Consider the following 21,317-nt stretch of genomic DNA (forward strand, 5'->3'; position numbering starts at 1 on the left):
TCCTTGCTTAGATTGTAATTGTTTTGTTTTTATGTTTAAAATATGCAAAATTCACAGGGAAATGTACATATGCACTGTTGGATGTAATGTAGATATGAAAAGCATATGTGTGAATGACTCATAGTATTTGTCTAAAGGGTCTTTCATAGGCATTAGTCTAGTTCTGAATGAACCAGTTCTTTTGTTAGCCTGCCTATTTGTTGATCCATTTTCATGAATTGAGCTTATACTATGTCCTACTTACCAGATTTAGCCAAATACATTCAGCATTCGGGGAAACATTTCCTTTTATTTCTCCACAAATCTCTTTGTATAATAAGATTTTGATTCTGAATACAAGATTTTGAATACAATTAGTTATAAAGAACATCTGCAGGGATTCTCAGATATACATCCACAAACAACACCTATATGAGGGGTATATGACACCCCCTTTGGTTACAACAGTCATAACATGAAGCTGAATTAAAGGTGCAGTGAGTGATTTCTGAGAAACACCATTGAAAGTGGATTGGACAGAGCAGCCAATCAGCAGTAGGGGGCGTATACACTCATGATGGGGGAGGAGAGAGAGTGAGCAAGAGGGAGATTTGAAGAAAGACTGTAGAAAGAGAGATGGCTGAGAGACATTACAAAAGAGACCCATGTTAATATTAGAAAAAGCTTTCCAGTGTTGGAAGAGGGAAGGCCTGAAAATGGAGGTTGCGTTGTTTCTGCCTCGTACATGAGTAACATTAGTTTTGCTATGTTTCACAGAACCAAGATATGCTGTTGTTGTTATGTTAACTATAATAACAGGACAGTTTTGCACATCATTGTTTGTCTGGAGCTGGTGTGCTGCTGCCGACTAACAACGAACCCTTGCTTTTATATACTCTTGTGTACTTTATGTTAATTTTTTGTTCTTCTCTGTCGTTCATTCATCATCTTCGCTTTATTTTTCACAAAGCATTAATTCATTTATGATAAAGAGACATCCACTCTTGCATAGCGGAGCAATGAAGGAACACTCTAAAAAATGTTGGTAACCCAGTGGTTGGGTTAAATGTTTGTCTAACCTGCTGGGTAGTTTTATTTAACTCAACTATTGTTTAAAAATTATTGCTTGTTTAAAATGAACCCAAAGTATGTCGGAAATTAACATTTATTAATATGTTTAATAAATTAATATTTATTGTTAAGTTAAACAATGCACATTTATTAAATTGCTTATTAATAAATGTTCACCTTTTGATTATTATCGTTGCCTCTAGTGATTATGTGTCTTATTTTTAATTTACAACCTATTTTGGGTTCATTTTAAGCCAGCCATATAGTAATTTTTAAACAATACCTCAAAACCTTGATTAACTGAACATTTGACCTCGATTACGATTAATGAACGATTTTTTTTTTTTTTTGCCCTTATAAATCACTGACAAGATTCATACTGTAAATTTACTTGACTATTAAAGGTGGGATATTTTTTCCTATTGAAAGAGTGATCTGACATAACAGCTCACTTTCAGCAGTTATTTTATCTATGGTTTGTAATATTTCTTACAGATTTCTGCTCGTTGTAAATCAGATAAAGATAAATTGCACAGTATCAGTACGTAATGAGAGCGATTGCGTGTGTGAATTAGTCATACCGTCTCTCTATTAATTGTGAACCTGTGGTTGAGAACAAATTCGTTAAATTATGAGAAAAAAGTCGTTAAATTTCGAGAAAAAAAGTCGAGATAAAATGTTGAGAATTTGTTCTCGTAATTTAATGACTTTTTTTCTCATAATTTAATGACTTCATTCTCAACATTTTATCTCGACTTTTTTCTTGAAATTTAACGATTTTTTTCTCAAAATTTAACAACTTTAATCTCGAGATGGTTTTATTTTTTTATTATTGCTTGGCCCTAATCCTCTTCCCTAGTAAATAGTTCCTTCAAAAGTAGAAAAATAGATGCTATAATATCTTTGGAATTTCTAAGCTACTTTAGCGATAAATCACAGGACAGCGCTGACAACTAGAGATCCTCTCTGTGCGTGTGATCTTCACGTTTTGTGCAGCTGCTGTTTGTATAGTGTTCGTGCCACAATGCAGTTGCGGGATCACGGTACACATCCGATTGTCTAAATCGCTTAAATGTCCAAACTGGCAACCCTTAAAACACATACAACTGACAAAGTTTAGCGAAGACGCAAGCTCACCGCTCGAGCGCCGTCTCTGTGTGTTGACTCTACGAGTCGGCGTTCACCTGCGTGTTGTTTTCATGCCACTGACTGGACGGGGCGGATTCACATGGCTACACGATAGTATGTTTTTAATGGGGAAGTATTAAAGGGCACCTATTATGCCCCTTTTTACAAGATGTAATATTGGTCTTGGGTGTCCCCAGAATGTATTTGTGAAGTTTCAGCACAAAATACCCCACAGTTAATTTATTATAACCATTTGAAAATGTCATTTTTGGGGCCTGTTTTAAAAAGAGCTGTTTTGGTGTGTACCACTTTAAATATAAATGAGCTGAATATCCCCGCCCTGCCTTTGGATGAGGGCGTAACTTGCATACCTATGGCAATAAACAGTCGGTAGAAGCAGAATGGCTGAGAATGAGAGACCCGCTGTTTTGTATGGCATTCAGCCGTACATGTTTGAACCGGAGAGACTCCGGCAGAAGAAACACAATTGAGAATGAAGCAGGACGTCTCTGAATGGTTATTTGATACATTTATGTACTTATATAGTTTTAATCGCGTCCCCTTTGCAATTGTGGATGTGCAACAAACACACACACTGTGATAACGTTCGCAGAATTTTTTTGAAACTACAAACACAAATACTGTGATAACGTTCGCTAAGTATGTTAGATACACACTATACAAACAAGGTTTAAATTATATACACAGACATTCTACGACGACGACAACAACTTTAGACGCATTTGTTATTGAATTGGCTGACATCAACTGAAATGACTATTTGCTCAAAAAACATTAAATACACTTACTTCTTCTGGAGGTGACGTTGGATCGCGAACAGTAGGCAACGATCCACACTTGAGGATTAACTTTGAAGCAAGACCTGCTTTGAATTGACCCTCGTTCTCAAAACAGTCAGTCAAAAAATGATTCGCGCAAACATAAACGTATTTTGGAATTTTGAGTGGCGCCTTTCCTTCGTAAATAAAATAAAATCCATCCAAATCCATTTCAGTGGCTCTGATGTCGGAAGTAAGTGAAAACTACTATGTTCATTATTACATCCCACAACAGAACACTTATGTTTCTTAGGAGACATTACCGGCTGTCGTTGAAACATGGAGGATGGTTGACAGATCACCGACGGCGGGGTCTATGCCAAAACCAGATTGTCAATCAAACCATGTGGGTGGGGCTTAGCGCAATTCTACGTCACAGTGAGAGCAATCTTAGAACAGGGCGTTCTGAGACAGTGCTTATGAATTATTGAGATTGTAAAAAAAACACTGGGTGGATTTTTCTCATTCTAGGGTGGTTTTGCTCACACACTGCCAACACACATTTATGGTCAAACACCATGTAAAAGTGAATTTTGCATAATAGGTGCCCTTTAACAGGATTAAAAAAACCGAAGTAACCGACATGGGAAAATTATGTCGGTTAGAGGTTCTGAATTTTGGTTTCGATTAATCGTCCAGCCCTAATAGTTGGGTTAAATAAAACTGCCCAGCAGGTTGCACTCTAAAAAATGCTGGGTTAAAAACAACCCAAGTTGAAAATGGACAAACCCAGCGATTGGGTTGTTTTAACCCAGTGGTTGGGTTAAATGTTTGACCCAACCGGCTGGGTAGTTTAATTTAACTCAACTATTGTTTAAAAATGACTGTATTGCTTGCTTAAAATGAACCCAAAGTATTTTGGAAATTAACATTATGTTTAGTATGTTTAATAAATGAACATTTATTAATAAGTTTAATGAATAATAATTACACAATAAACATTTATTAAAGGGATAGTTCACCCAAAAATGAAAATTTGAGGTTTATCTGCTTACCCCCAGCACATCCAAGATGTAGGTGACTTTTTTTCTTCAGTAGAACACAAATGATGATTTTTAACTGCAAGTGCTTCCGTCTGTCAGCCAAATAATGGGAGTGAATGGGAACTTGATCAATAAGAGTCGAAAAAACATGCATAGACAAATCTGATCTTGCTCTGACAACGGAAGTAATGTCTAGCACTCATTGAAGTATAAGCGCAAGACATTACTGCCGTTGTCAGAGCACGATCAGACATCACTAAGCGAGTACTGAACGCAGTTGGACATAGTGGTGTATTAGAGGTAAAAAATTATATACTGTTCGGTTTCTCGCAACTGATCGTTTCGTGTATTAAGATATCAATGTGTCGTCACGAGCCGCAGGGTTTAATTTGGATTTGTCTAAGCAAGTTTTTTCGACTCTTATTGATTGAGTTCCTATTCACTCCCATTATTTGACTGACAGACGACAATGGTTGCAGTTAAAAGTCATCATTTGTGTTCTACTGAAGAAAAAAAGTCACCTAAATCTTGGATGCCCTGGGGGTAAGCAGATAAACCTCAAATTTTCATTTTTGGGTGAACTATTCCTTTAAATTGCTTATTAATAAATGTTCTCCTTTTGATTTCCCACCTATTTTGGGTCCTTTTTTAGCCAGCCATATAGTAATTTTTAAACAATACTTAAAAATGGTTATGGTTAAATAAAACTACCCAGCACTTTGGGCAAACATTTAACCCAACCGCTGGGTTAAAATAGCCCAATCGCTGGGTTTGTCCATTTTCAACCCAAATTGGGTTGTTTTTAACCCAGCATTTTTTAAAGTGTGGGCAAACATTTAAACCAACCGCTGGGTTAAAACAACCCAGTCGCTGGGTTTGTCCATTTTCAACCCAACTTTTTAACCCAGCATTTTTTTTAGAGTGAAAGGGAGTGTTTGTTTGGGTTGATTTCAAATATCAACAGTGTTTCTCAGAAATCGCTTACTGCACCTTTAAGACGAGAGTCCTTGATCATAATGTGTATACTTGTGTATGGCAAGTGAAGAGACGACAGTCAATGTGCCTTGCAGCAAATTGTAAGTGTGTGATTCATGCTTGACTTGAACAGAGGACATTTATAACTCCCTTAACACTCAAAGAGAGAGACTGTGCCTGTATATGACGTGGCACGTATTGAGAACCATTTGTGACAATCGACAAGTTTTAATATATGAGAGTATAAATGAGCACTGGAGAGCATGGATCCAGTATGTGGCTCTTTATTGTTTCCGAAATGCATCCAGTAGCTACTGATCAAGGTTAGCTTTCTTCTCCAATTCAATGCATAAGCAATCCTCCATTGTATATAAAGAACCCATCGAACCCAGACACACACCAGGATAAAAATAGCAGTTAATGATGATTAATTCTAGTCTGAATGAAAAAAGAATGAGGGGTTAAATGAAGGACAGAGCGGAATTAAAGAGGCAGTAGCAATTCAAACTAGATCTTATTCTAAGAACAGTGATCGGTAAAGCTTAAACAAGCCTAAGGATGGTTTTAGAAGGTTTTTGAGCTCTTTTTAGGTAGTCAACACTACCAGCAAAGACCAGCCAACCATCTTGGTTGGTTTAAAATGGGTGCTTATCTGTTCAAAACACATTGCCACAGTCCATTTTATCATCTGTCAGACAAAAATAGTCTTATCTCTTAGAAAAAAAGTCTTCATCCATTTCCATATGAGCAATAGAAATACAGATGCTTGCGTTGTCAAGTAGCACTAATGACAAACCAACCAAAGTGCACTCAGAGGACAAGAATAATTTATATGAAAAAAACAGGCTAGTCATCTAGCTTGCTGACGATGATCCTCTTATTTTTTAATTCCAAAGACCAATTGGAAATCCATGAAACACATTGAAGATGAATAAATCACACAGTGTATTAGTCTACTGTATACCAGGGTGGCTTTCTCTAGGTCTGAAATGCACCACTAGCCTGTCATTATCCATGATTGCACTCGCCCTGACATTTGGGTGTTGCATTAGCTTTGTGCAGGGATGCACAGAGCAGTGTAACATTTTCCAATCTCTGCAGGCGAATGCAAAATGTACCAACAGTCGAACTGAATTATAGATTTCTATTTAGATCAGCCATGAGCTTGCAATTGTTCATAGAGTTTTATAGTTTCTCCTTGGGTGTTACCAATGGCATGACCTATTTTGGAATGCTTTTATATGAAATTATATTCAAGTTAATATGTATAAAGAATGAAGATAATGTTTAGTTCAAGCTCTTTGCTGACTCTCCCGGAATACATCATCCAGAGTTCCTCCCGTTCAGCCTGGGTTTATGGCGTTCCTATGAAAATGAGCCGGAGTGAAGAGCTCTGGGGAAACATAAATCAGACCTGAGGATAAAAGACACAGTCCTACTGAGACAGACAGTGCTAAAATGAACTACTACAGAACAGTATAAAACAAAATAGGTTCCAAAGGGTTTTTGTCATAGCTATACCATGGAAGAACCATTTTGGTCGCACAAAAAACCTGTCAGTGAATAATTCTTTAAAGAAATTTTTCTTAGCATGAAGAGCATTTAAAAAAAAAAAAATCAATGTTAAAGATTCTTCATAGAACCATCAATAGCAACAAAGAACCTTTATTTTTAACCTTTACTTCACAGTAAGGTTACAAAACACACTGACTTTTATGAGGCAATAAATTAAATTTGAGATTTGAAATATTTTTTTTTTTTTTTTAACATTTTCAAATAGCCAAACAAACAACACAGTGTGGATTTTTGACATCACACACATATTCCTGAGCAATATGTCCTGTTGTAATAAAATAGTTAGGGATGCCCAATCAAATTGATTATTGCATTTATTGGTTTCGGTTGATATTGGATATTTATATGTGACTACTCATTTTCCCTATATTTACAGTTAGTTTACCTTTGCTGGTAATGCTTTACTATAAGGTTAATTTGTTAACATTAGTTAATGCATTAACTGACATGGACTAACAATGAGCAATACATTTGTTACTGTATTAATCGTCATTAACATTTGATTTTAATAATTTATTACTAAAAGCTGAAATTGACATTCTTAGTTTATGTTACCTAAAGTAGTTAAAGGATAAGTTCACTTTAAAATGAAAATTTCCTCAAGCTTTACTCGCCCTCAAGCCATCTTAGGTGTATATGACTTTCTTCTTTCTGATGAACACAATCTGAGTTATATTGCTAAATATCCTGAAGTATCCAAGCTTTTTTAATGGTAGTGAATGGGACCAATGAGTATGAAGCTCAAGAAAGTAAATCCATCCATTATAAACATACTCCACACGGCTCCGGGAGGTTAATAAAGGCCTTCTGAAGTGAAGCAATGCGTTTGTGTAAGAAAAATATCCATATTTAACAAGTTATGAAGTAAAATATTTAGCTTCTGCCAGACCTTCAATTAGATTACAGAAGACGTTTGTTAAATATGAGAAAAGAAGAAAGTCATATATACCTAGGATGGTTTGAGGGTGAGTAAAACTTGGGGTAATTTTCATTTTAAAGTGAACTAATCCTTTAACTAATGTTAACTAATGAAACCTTATTGTAAAGTGTTACCCCTTTGCATCACCTGAAAAGTGATTAATGACATCAATAATGTGAACATTTACTATAAAAACACCCAAAAAATAAAATGTTTTAAAATAAAATAATGTTAATAACAAATGTAGTCTGCAGAAAACCTCATTGATTTTATTTTTAATATAGACAAAATAATAGTTTATTCTTTATTAGCCATTAAATGAATAATATTTCCAATTATAACTACTGGCTTTCTTCCTCCAAAAGCTCTTCTGTACATTCATTGAATGGGTGTGTTGAGTAATGACTCAGCAGGCTGAAATTCTATACCAGCAGGACAGAGTCAATGTGTATGTGTGTGTGTGTGTGTGTGTGTGTGTGTGTGTGTGTGTGGGTGGATGCTCTGCCCTTGGACTCAGTGACGTTGGTTGGGGTTTAGCGGAGCATCTTCTGTCTGTTATACAAGGACAATATTGGATAGTCACCTTCTCAGGGGCATTATATGATACTATGCGCATAGACTACACTGCAGTGTGGACGAGATGCTCTGACAACACCAATTCCCTTAAAAAAGCTCTCTATATATTAATAGAGAACTCCTCAAGAAGAAATAAATTATTCAGTTTCTGTTTGCAGTCCAACTCAGCAGATATTAATAGTGAACCATGGATCAATAATAAGAGGGAAAATAACACCAAGGTCACTGATGCAATCAAGCATCAATACAAAACACGAAACTTGAAAATAAAAGGTAGGATTAGTCCTCATATCAGAAAATCAAATCAGATCCACCAGGATAAGGAAAACCACAGACTGTATCTTTAAGGTAAATGGCCGTAAAATTCCAGAGAGACTGAGCATAAAAGTGGGTCATGAAATGAGAGTGCCCTGAGGGAGCCTGGGAATATAGAGGGTTAAATCTGCAGCGATGAGTGGTTATGCAGTTTTTTTTTTTTTTTTTTTTTTGTACTGACCAGTAGTACAGCGAGCTGGGTGATATTGCCTTTTGACAATATTTATTATTCATCTAATTATGTTTTTGCTTCTTGTAACACGGTCTAATAAGATGTAATTTGTTAACATTAATTAATATAATAACTAGTTAATCTGTTAATTGTTAGCTAATAAAAATACAATAGTTCATGTTCACAGTGCCTTAACTGACTCAGAAATAAACATTTTGATTTTAAAAATGTATTAATAAATGTAAAAATTAACATTAAGATTAATAAATGCTTTATAATTATTCATGTTAACTCATGTAGTTAGCTAATGTTAACAAATGAAACCTTATTGTATAGAAGAGGATACATCATTCTGAACTTACAGCCAGTAAGATTCAAAAGTAAAATACAGTAAAATAAATGAAAAAAGGTATATTTTTTCTACATATTGTGTAGTTGTGCTTGGAGTAAAAAGTTTTATTTGTGATAATGCAATGAAACATAACATTTGACCAGGCTGTCATACAAAGAAATTATGAACAGATGCAAGAGAGAGCCAATGAAATATTAATAACTGATTATGATTATGTATAGTCAAACAAAACCTGTAGTTTAACCCCTCAAATAATACCTTGACCAAGTTTAGTGTTTTGTTCTTCCCTCATATTTATATTTTAAAAAAATGTAAAGCATTTTAATCAAACCTAACCAATTCCTTCACTTATATAAATGATCATAATTATAATTAATATATTTTTAAAAATGTTATTTAAATGTCCACTCTCCACTGATAATAAATTAACTAATTCTATACAAATTTGAAATTTGAAAAATACTAACAGATAGCATTTTTCATAAAAAAAAAAACAACAACATGAAAATACATTAAAAATGCCTTCTGTAAACATATTTGAGTGATTAGACAGAATGATTATTTTAAATATTAATTTAAATTGTTAATAATCATGCATTCATTCAATAACATTAACATTGCTTTTTAATATCATCAGCAAAATCAGGAATATTATGTGAATGTTCAATAAATTACCTAGACTTAACCAGTAGACAGTCACTTTAAACCAGGCAGCGACTGCACAGCCAAACATCCTCGCTTAAGCCAGCTTTAATTGCAGCTGTAAGATATGTCATAATTTAACCAAACATCTACTTTTATCGCAAACTACAGCTTGTGCTTAATTAAGACATCTACATTAAGGTTAAATATATGAAGAGTGAAGAGCTCCAGTTCCAGTTGGTGTACTCAGGAGAGAGGTTCAGTGTTTAAGTGAAAGAGCATGAGACAGAAACAGTGGGTCGTTCATATATATTGTGAGCTCTTATATGAGGGCATCTGCACTGTCTTCTACCTTTTTGTGATGTGATGCAAAGATCAGCCTGACATGAATCGAGAGAACATGTCTTTCTGCAAAGCCTGATTCACTTTTAATGTCAGCATTAAAACAAGTTGCGATAGTGTTTTCTTCCCTATTGTCATGTATATTCAAGTGAAACGGCTTCTCAAACAAGAATAAATGTAGGACGGGGCTTGATTTTGCCAATTGGGAATTGATTGGATCGTTGTGGTTTGCAATTGGTCGATCTCATGACAGGTTGTGCAGGTTGTGCCCGCCCTTTTGATTAAAGATTATGAGGGCACATGAATTAAAAAGAATTAATGATGCATTTTTTTGAATAAATACTGCAATATTCCATAGAATAGTCCATTTTGATTTCATGTTGACTTTAATTCCAAGTGGAATCTGAACTAAAATGTGTAATGCACATAAATGGAATTTACCATCTGATTGAATTATAATTATCTTGCGCAAGCGTCACTTTTCAACCCAGCTGATATGATAAATCAGTCAAACCCAAACACATTATCCCAGCACCTTACTGAGAAAGTCAGTGCTGGAGCGATCCAGCCTGCAGTGATAAATAGCTGATAGACTGCGGTACATTTTATTACCCAATATGAGGAGGAAAAAAAATAAATGGAGTTCATTAACTCAGACCCGGCCTACAGTCTGTACAGTACAGTATGATTTAATCCAATATAGTTCTGCTGCACTGCAAAAATTCACCAAGGCTACAGATCAGCGAGGAAGCAAAATCAATACACTGAATGTATAAAATGCAAGAAGCTGTGATTTTTTTTCTTTTTCTGATGATGTTATAAATGCATAATAATTAGGATTTTGTTGAGAATATTGCAGAAGCCTTTGTTGTTTGACATTCATTTTGTCCTTCTCTGTATTTTTCCCCTTCACTGGCTGCAGTATAACCCCATTTGTACTGTAAAATGCTTTTAACCTCAGTCCTGGAGGCTGAACATGGGCTGAAGTGAAGTGAGGCCATTGGGGGTTGTACTGATGTCACATGACTAGATGAAGTGTCCTCTGGAGACAGCTGAGAACGACATGACCTAGCATATACCTCTGAAAGGGCGCGCGCTTGCTGTTATTTTTAGGAATAGTAATAGTAAAGTAACACAAAGAAACAAAAAGCATATAGATTAATTAAACTTATTCAGTGTGAAAATTGTAAAGTGAGTAAATAATAGATTGGAATATAATAGATGTAAATCTTCATTCAAATGTATTCTGCCTTCATGAATCAACATAAATGCGAAAGAAACATAGAGGTACAACGCACAACCTGCTGAATGCCTTCTCAGTGGCAGTGTTGTTTTTGTATTATTCATTTATATATTATAGTATTTAGTAATATTTTAGTTTAAGTTTTAGCATTTTTGTCATGTGCCCTTGTCATTTTTTAATATTTCTGTTTAGCTTTAATTTATTTTTATTAGCACTTCAATTTATTTTCAATTAGCACTTTATTTCTGTTTTATTTCAGTTAACAAAAATGATTTTTAATAGATTTGGTTTTAGTTAACAATAACAACACTGTTCACTGGAGTGAATATTTTTGAATAGCTAAATATTGTGTGGGAAAAAAATGTTATTTTAAAATAATTATCAATTTAAATTCAATTATTTGCTACACTGTATTTGATATTAAACTGTACTTAAAATCTCTAGAATTGTCTTTGGCAGCAGCTATTGACAAACCCATGTCGGTCGACCTTTAAAACGATATCTACAGTATCATAGCTATTCCAGTGAGGATTTTCTTAGCACAAAGCATCATGTTTTGGTGAAAACTACAAAGAGAGAAAAAATGAGCATTGAAGTGAGACATTAATAAAGCTTTACTGAGGTTTTGAATTACATAAGCTACTCTGAGTTCTGCTGTTTCTACAAAAAGAAACATCCTGCACTTGGTTTTTTGATTGGTTTTCCTTGTATCTGAGGCTTGGCATGACCTTTTGTAAGGGAAATCATACTTTATTTATTTGTATTTGATGAAAAAACATTTCCCTTTCCAACAGGTCTGAAATTTGACAAATATGTTTTCATTGGCACAGTTGGTCAAATAAGTTTGCTCTCAGTTTGATTAGCTTTAGCCCTCATTCACATAATTTGGAATCATTACTAAATCTCCTGTCAGCTAAACCGCCTGCTAATCTCTTCATATTTACTAAAACATGCCCTGTTTAAACACCCATAATCCATCTGGATTCGTCCAAGACTGTTTTCATCCACAGAGGAGCTTAACTCTGTATCACTACACCGGCACAAATGTCAAAACCACAAAATCACCCTGAGCGCCTTTATACTGACACTACAACCAGATGGCTAGCATTGCAATCATGCTAATATTGGCCTCAACACACAAAGATGGTTGCATCCGCCCAATCGCTGCATGATGGGATTACTTACATCAGAGTGAATAAGAGAGATCAGCCACAGAACAGAAAGAGTAGCTACACAGAAAGAGACATAGATTCGATTTTCAACGATTTTCTATGTTGTCATTTAACATTGTCTGTAAGCAGCACAATCTTGGCATCTGCACAGAGGGAGATTCTGAAGATATACAGATTCAATTTGCAGTCATAGCAATCGCTGTCTCTGCTATATCTTTGTGATCTCATCTGATAGTGCCCCAGTTTCCCAGCCTGCGACAAATGCACTTTAGAGGGAATGGTGCACACTGAATAAGTTCCCTTTTTGTAAATACAGAACAGTATGGCTTTCGTTCTCATATGAAGTATTAGCATAATACATACAGTGCTCAGCGTAAATGAGCACACCACCTTTGAAAAGTAACATTTTAAACAATATCTCAATGAACACAAAAACAATTTCCAAAATGTTGACAAGACTAAGTTTAATATAACATCTGTTTAACTTTTAACATGAAAGTAAGGTTAATAATATAACTTATATTACACATTTTCAGTTTTACTCACATTAGTGTGATGCAAAAATGAGTTACACCCTACAACAAAAATTAATACATCTAGTACTTTGTATGGCCTCCATGATTTTCATGAGAACCAAGTCTTCTAGGCATGGAATGAACAAGTTGGCGATATTTTGCAACATCGATCTTTTTCCATTCTTCAAGAATGACCTCTTTTAGAAAGGATGGAGAGTGATGCTCAACTTGTCTCTTCAGAATTCCTCATAGGTGTTCGATTGAGTTCAGATCAGGAGACATACTTGGCCACTGAATCATTTTCACCCTGTTCTTCTTCAGAAATCCAGCAGTGGCCTTAGATGTGTGTTTAGGATCATTGTCATGTTGGAAAAGTGCACAACGACCAAGGTCAAGGAGTGATGGTAGCATCTTCTCTTTCAGTATAGAGCAGTACATCTGTGAATTCATGATGCCATCAATGAAATGCAGCTCCCCGACACCAGCAGCACTCATGCAGCCCCACATAAGGACGCTGCCACCACCATGTTTCACTGTAGACACCATGCATTTTTATTTGTATTCCTCACCTTTGCGACGCCATACAGTTTTGAAGCCATCAGTTCCAAAAACATTTATCTTGGTCTCATCAATCTAGAGTATATAGTCCCAGTAGTCTTCATCTTTGTCAGCATGGGCCCTGGCAAACTCTAGGTGGGCTTTTTTGTGACTGGGCTTTAGGAGAGGCTTCTTTCATGGACGGCACCCATGTATGCCATTCCTCTGCAGCGTACACCATATTGTGTCAGTTTGGCCAGTTTGGCTTTCTACTTCTTTAGATAACTGCAGTGAACTTGCATGCTGATTTTCTTCAACTCTTCTCAGCAGAAGACGCTCCTGTCGAGGTGTTAACCTCCGTGGACGACCTGGACATCTCTGTGAGATGGTTGCAGGTCCATCTTTTTTTAAATTTTTGTACCACTTTTGCTACAGTATTCTGACTGATAAGTAAAGCTTTGCTGATCTTCTTGTAGCCTTCACCTTTCTGGTGAAAATAAATTATTTTCTTTCTCAGGTCTTGTGACATTTCTCTTCCATGTGGTGCCATTGCTGACAGCATGAAATGGGAAGGGGTTTTAACACCCTTTTATAGTCAACTGTCTGCTGGACACCTGTGTAATGAATAATTAGACTCACCTGTGGTTCAATTCTTGTTAAATCAAATATTTGTAGTCTAAAATTTAGCTTTGCTCCAAAGAATTTTACTGTAATTAGCATAAGATAATAGGGAAAAAGTATAAAGACACAATTGGAGTGAAAATACATTGTGAGCATGACCTTGTGAGCCTACTGGGTGGGGCCCAGCCAGTCCATGTTACATGCCTTATTAAAACATTATTTACCTGCATGACCAGATGAGCTGGATTTCTTTTCAGCAGTCAAAGTGTTCTTTATTGAGAGACATTTCTGTGAATTTTAATGTAATGGATGCCAAAAAGCTCTGCTGAAAGAAAAGGAGACGGAGAAAGCAAGCAAGTAAAAGGAGGAGAGTGAGATAATCCATTTTAGTAGAGGACCAGCGGGCACAGTCAGGCTCAGGTGTGACAGGGACAGAATGGGCACATACAGACACACACAATAGATGATGAAAGGAGGGATAGAGAGATACCATCATTTTTTGATTGTATAAGATATTTATATACTTCTACACACCAGTAGCCATTAACATCATTCATTAGCAAACAAACTAACTGCTTCCTGTCAAATATAACACATTGTATATATATTTTGTATGACGCAGACATAATCGCAGACAAAAGCTGCTCTTAATTGCTTCATGATTGAATAAATATAAGCAGGTAGAAGGTAAACTATTATTCAAAAGTTTGGGGTCAGTAAGATTTTCTTTTAAAGAAATGAATACTTATATTCAGCAAGGATGCAAAAAAATGATCAAAAGTGACAGTAAAGACATTTATAATTTTACAAAATGCTGTTCTACTTATCAAAGTATTCCGAAACAATCCTGTATCATGGAATCCACAAAAATATAGGCAGCACAACTGTTTTCAACATTGATAATAATAAGAAATGTTTCTTGATCAAATCAGCATATTAGAATGATTTCTGAAGGATCATGTGACACTGAAGACTGGAGTAATGATGCTGAAAATTCAGCTTTGATTCACAGGAATAAAACACATTTTAAATGTATTACAATAGAAACCAGTTATTTTATAAGTACACTATGTAACTTTTTTGTCCAAAATTTACAAAATGTATATATTGAGCGAGTACATCATGAATCTACCAAATTGTGCTTTTGCCTTATAATGAATCACTATGGTATGCGCATATAATAAGTGTTTATTTTCAGAAATTCAGACTATTTTAGACCGAGCTGGATGACAACCGCTGCGGATTAGCCCTTGTCATAAGAGAAGTAGCTCCGACTACAATACTCTTCCTCGAAATGCATGCAGTTTTGTTTATTAACCGCTAGAGTGGCACGTAACATAAGTACGTAACATAGTAACTTTAAATTGTAATAATATTTTACAAAATAACCATTTTTACTGTATTTTTGATCAAATATAAACAGCCTTGGTGAGCATAAGAGACATTAACACCCGTCAACCCGCTAAATCCGGCTGAATTTCAGTCAAAAACAAAATAATGTCAAAATGCTGGTCTTTGAGAGTTTTCACGTAAACTTGACAGAAGACAGCAGACAATTGACTACAAAAGTGTATTAAAACCCCTTCCCATTTCATGCTGTCAGCAATGGCACCACATGGAAGAGAAATGTCACAAGACCTGAGAAAGAAAATCATTTCTTTTCACCAGAAAGGTGAAAGCTACAAGAAGATCAGCAAAGCTTTACTTATCAGTCAGAATACTGTAGCAAAAGTGGTACAAAAATGTAAAAAAGAGCGTCTTCTGGTGAGAAGGGTTGAAGAAAATCGGCATCATTTACTCCTCCTCAAGTTTTTCCAAACCTGTATTAATTTCTTTGTTCTTCTGAACACAAATGAAGTTATTTATATGAGAATGTCAGTAACCAAACAGATCTCACCCCCCATTGACTACCGTAGTATTTATTTTTCCTACTATGTTAGTCAGTGTGGGGGGGTTGTTTAGAAAGGAAAAGCATGTGTATCATTTTCAGTACTATGGATCCTTGTGTCAGGTCTTAAAGTGACAGCAGCCTAATATACCCTACTACCTGCTGCCAAATTATGAGATAATATTAAAAATATCTATATGGCAGCTTTCCCCATGGTATTGATGTCCAAATTGTTGCCAGTGAAAATGCTGAGTGGCTAGTAACTGGAAAACCACTAGCCACAGTGGCTGGTAAGCCAAAAAGTTAATGTGAAGCCCTGATAAGTAGTACTATTCACAAAAAATGCAAATGGAAGTTATTGTTTAATTGTACATAAATACACTTGTAAATGTGATAATTACTACAAATTGAGATATGTATGAAGTGAACTGCTAATATCTGATGTTTGATGAAATTTTCTCTTCTTCTGCAGAGATTATGAATGATGTCATCAAGAAGGTGAAGAAGAAGGGAGAATGGAAGGTAAGACAAACTCATTCACCCCATCACCATAGCAACCACTCTCTCTTTCTGTCATGGCACCACAGTTTTAATCTTTCATTGAGTCCCTGAGCCGCAGACCAGGAACTCTGTGAATAATTAAGCCCAAACAATTTTATCCATCCTGTTACACTTGTATCACACCACATGCATATTTATTTTGGTTCCCATATTAATAAATTAAAGTTAAACATAAGCAGCGTTGTACTGCATAGACATTGCTGTGGGTGAAATGGGCCTTACTGTTTCTGAGACTCTCTCATCTTTTCTGCTCTCTATTTTTCTCTGTAGGCTTTGATAGTGGACCAGCTCAGCATGAGGATGCTGTCCTCTTGCTGCAAAATGACTGATATTATGACAGAGGGCATCACTAGTAAGTCACTTTTTGAAAAAGTGTCCCTTTTGTTGCTAACATCCAGCCTACGGCTAGAGTTCTGAGAAACTCAATTAGATTCTGAAAAACTCAAATTTACGGCTCCTAGGACACAAAAAATATTCTGAAAAACTCAATTTAAACTCGTATCTGGAATGCATAACATTAAATTTAATTAAGCAATAGGTGACAAGATGTTGTGCTATATTATGAATAGATGTTATGCACGGCACACAGTTGCAACACCCTTCAGCTCTGAATATATTCACAATGGTTCAAACATCTGATTAACATCTTAAAAACAGGATTACTTTCTAAATCATAAACCTCACTAACATCTACTAAATGTTGTTCTACAAGGAAACAGTTTAGCTAAGCATCATATGTGACTTGACTTTTGAGGCGAAGGAGACTCGATTTCAATATTTGGCTAAAATGAGGTCTGGAAAAGTATGGAAGCTTTCTTCCACCACGGAATAAATATTAACAAAGGTAATTGCGACTTTTTATCTTGCAATTCTGACTTTTTTTCTGAGAATGTATAAACTTGCAGTTGTGAGAGAAAAAAAAAAACAGAATTAGAGTCAGAATTGTGAGTAAAAAGTTACAATTACATTTTTTAATTGCGAGTTTTTATCGTACAATTCTGACTTATTTACTCACAATTTTGAGTTTATATCTCACAATTTTGAGAAAAAAGTTGAGAGTTATGAAAAGTCAAAATTGTGAGTTTGTATCGCTAGGTTTTGGAATAAAGGAACCGAACAGACATTTTGTTCATATGCTATCAGAGCAGTGTTATTTTAGTATTATTTATAAATGATTATAGTTTTTATTAATACTTTTTAACTTTTTGGTGTTTTTTTTTTTTTTTTCAGTGAAATTTATATGCTATATTTTAGTTTGATAATGTTTTTTAGTTCATATTTTATATTTTTTGGGAATTTTATGGTCCTAAATTTTATTTACGGAATAATCAGGATCCATTTATTAACTGTTAATTACTTGAATGCTTTGTGGCATAGACTTAAGTTTGGTCTCTTTTTAAAAATGATACTTGGCAGATTATTGTTGAAGTTAAAAAGTTTAACAAGTTAAACAAAAAAAAGTTATAGAAGTTTGTTTATTATTATGAAAAATGCATAAAAATACTATTAATATTTATATGAAATATTTATTTTCCAAAACATGTTTTACTCTAGAACTGTAATAAAATCAAAGACATAAATCTAAACAAGTTGTGTTCCAAATTCGAGGTCGATATCTCAAAAAATGAGCTTTTAGTAAGATTTTCTTTAGGCACAGTACCAAATGTTTCCACTAGATTAAAAGAGCTTCCCAGTCATTTCCAGTCCGGTCATTTTTGACCGTGAGGAGTGACTATTTTTTCCGGACCATTTAACCTTTTCGAATCACGTCCATGATTTGTGTGTGTGTGTGTGTGTTCGCATAGCAAATATCAAAACCTTTACCAAGTTTGATACCTTTTAAAGGTAAAATTAAAGGTTAAATTAAAGATTTAAAAAATAATAATAATAATAATAATAATTTTTTTTGTAAAAAATGACCGAACGCACTAGAGGGTTGCCAAGGCAACATTTTTTGTTTAGTGTAAGTTTTCATCTAATATTTATATTTCATTTTATTTTTGCTTTATTTCAATTATCAAAAAAAGGATGATGATAAAAATACTTTATCAGAAAAGCTGCTTCTGTAAGCTGCTTCTGCTGGCTTACTGTTTTTACCTTTATTTCCGCAGTCGTTGAAGACATCAATAAACGAAGAGAGCCTCTGCCCTCCTTGGAGGCCATTTACCTGATCACCCCAACTGATAAGGTACTCAAACATGCTCATTACAGAAGATTCTAATAAAAACAACAGCAACAGCATAGACATTCGTCTCACAGTGTGGAGGCAGAACCTTCACACTGTACACACTAAACATATGTCACTCTCTAACACATACACACACCCACACAAACATAGTATTGACACAGCATACACAAACTCTCTTCATTTCTATTGGCCATTGTGGTTGCTATAACAACATGCACACATAAACACACTCTTATCTAAAGCTTGTTGTATTTCTCTTACCAGTCTGTGCAGACTCTCATCAATGACTTCAAAGATCCCCATTCAGCGAAATATAAAGGGGCTCATGTGTTCTTCACTGACTGTGAGTATCTGAGGGTACTTCACTGTACTTCAAGGGGCCCTGGAAGCATAATACGCACTACAGTATTAAAGGGAACACGCTTAAATCTAGACTAGCACATAAGCATTCAGCAGGACAATTTTATAATGAATCTTACTTAAAAACAATGCTAGATATAAATATGACTCAACTGAAATTAGTTGTTTTGTGATCATGTGAATTAAACAACAGATAGTGTCTAGTCTGATAGTTATTTCTTTACTTTGTTACAAAAATAATAAAAATGATAGAAAATTAAAAATGTAATCCATGTACAGGTGCTGGTCATATAATTAGAATATCATCAAAAAGTCATCACTAATTCCATTCAAAAAGTGAAACTTGTATATTATATTCATTCATTACACACAGACTGATATATTTCAAATGTTTATTTCTTTTAATTTTGATGATAATAACTGACAACTAAGGAAAATCACAAATTCAGTATTTCAGACAATTAGAATATTTTGAAAAGGTTCAATATTGAAGACACCTGGTGCCACACTCTAATCAGCTAATTAACTCAAAACACCTGCAAAGGCCTTTAAATGGTCTCTCAGTCTAGTTCTGTAGGATACATGGGGAAGACTGCTGACTTGACAGTTGTCCAAAAGACGACCATTGACACCTTGCACAAGGAGGGCAAGACACAAAAGGTCATTGCAAAAGAGGCTGGCTGTTCACAGAGCTCTGTGTCCAAGCACATTAATAGAGAGGCGAAGGGAAGGAAAAGATGTGGTAGAAAAAAAGCGTACAAGCAATAGGGATAACCACACCCCAGAGAGGACTGTGAAACAAAACCCATTCAAAAATGGGGGGGAGATTCACAAAGAGTGGACTGCAGCTGGAGTCAGTGCTTCAAGAACCATTACGCACAGACGTGTGCAAGACATGGGTTTCAGCTGTCACATTCCTTGTGTCAAACCACTCTTGAACAACAGACAGCGTCAGAAGCATCTTAAGACAAAAAGGACTGGACTTCTGCTGAGTGGTCCAAAGTTATGTTCTCTGATGAAAGTAAATTTTGCATTTCCTTTGGAAATCAGGGTCACAGAGTCTGGAGGAAGCGAGGAGAGGCACACAATCCACGTTGCTTGAGGTCCAGTGTAAAGTTTCCACAGTCAGTGATGGTTTGGGGTACCATGTCATCTGCTGGTGTTGGTCCACTGTGTTTTCTGAGGTCCAAGGTCAACGCAGCCGTATACCAGGAAGTTTTAGAGCACTTCATGCTTCCTGATGCTGACCAACTTTATGGAGATGCAGATTTCATTTTCCAACAGGACTTGGCACCTGCACACAGTGCCAAAGCTACCAGTACCTGGTTTAAGGACCATGGTATCCCTGTTCTTAATTGGCCAGCAAACTGGCCTGACCTTAACCCCATAGAAAATCTATGGGGTATTGTGAAGAGGAATATTGCGATATGCCAGACCCAACAATGCAGAAGAGCTGAAGGCCACTATCAGAGCAACCTGGGCTCTCATAACACCCGAGCAGTGCCACAGACTGATCGACTCCATGCCATTCAGGCAAAAGGAGCCCTAACTAAGTATTGAGTGCTGTACATGCTCATACTTTTCATGTTCATACTTTTCAGTTGGCCAAGATTTCTAAAAATCCTTTCTTTGTATTGGTCTTAAGTAATATTCTAATTTTCTGAGATTTGGGATTTTCCTTAGTTGTAATCATCAAAATTAAAAGAAATAAACATTTGAAATATATCAGTCTGTGTGTAATGAATGAATATAATATACTGTACATTTTTCACTTTTTGAATGGAATTAGTGAAATAAATCAACTTTTTGATGATATTCTAATCATTTGACCAGCACCTGTAGTCTGTCCACACTGAAAATACTAAAATAGTATTAGGTGATGTATTACCTGTCAAAACTCCAATAAACTGCTTTTACGGCTTGAAATGTTATGTTAACTACCCATGTGTCTCTTACAGCCTGCCCGGACCCCCTCTTTAATGAGGTGGTGAAGAGCCGTGCCTCCAAAACCATTAAAACCCTAAATGAGATCAACATTGCCTTCCTGCCCTACGAGTCCCAGGTGAGCAATTTCGGGAGTGGAGAGGAAGAGAGAGAGAAAAACTATAGGGGAATATTGACAATCCATATAGAGACTCCAGAAGCAAGTCAGTGAATGTAGAAATAGAGTGTTCCAGAACAGCTCTGAGGCTGAGGGGGTGGGGTGTGTGATGCTGTCTGGCCCACAAAGCGTTGCTGCTGAGGCTGTCTGCTATGATTAATTCAGTGGAGTCAGAGGAGAAGTGCGTTTCTCCTGGCGTGATGCTGCAGCTCAATGCTTTGCGAGCCCGCCTCGTTCAGCAGCACATAACTGGCCGATGCAGC

At 35.7% G+C, this 21,317-nt stretch overlaps 1 protein-coding gene across 2 annotated transcripts in view; it reads left to right on the forward strand.

Moving 5' to 3' along the window:
• Positions 1-21,317, forward strand: part of stxbp1a (syntaxin binding protein 1a) — a 45,120-nt gene that overhangs the window by 3,872 nt on the left and 19,931 nt on the right. For both annotated transcript variants that reach the window (XM_067375469.1, XM_067375470.1), the window contains exons 2-6: positions 16,317-16,366; positions 16,676-16,757; positions 18,517-18,593; positions 18,858-18,936; positions 20,912-21,015. In XM_067375469.1, the coding sequence (XP_067231570.1) occupies positions 16,317-16,366; positions 16,676-16,757; positions 18,517-18,593; positions 18,858-18,936; positions 20,912-21,015 (392 nt within the window). The remainder of the gene's footprint in view (positions 1-16,316; positions 16,367-16,675; positions 16,758-18,516; positions 18,594-18,857; positions 18,937-20,911; positions 21,016-21,317) is intronic.

The sequence above is a fragment of the Chanodichthys erythropterus genome, chromosome 22 (genome assembly GCF_024489055.1).
Source record: "Chanodichthys erythropterus isolate Z2021 chromosome 22, ASM2448905v1, whole genome shotgun sequence".
NCBI classification, from domain to species: Eukaryota; Metazoa; Chordata; class Actinopteri; order Cypriniformes; family Xenocyprididae; genus Chanodichthys; species Chanodichthys erythropterus.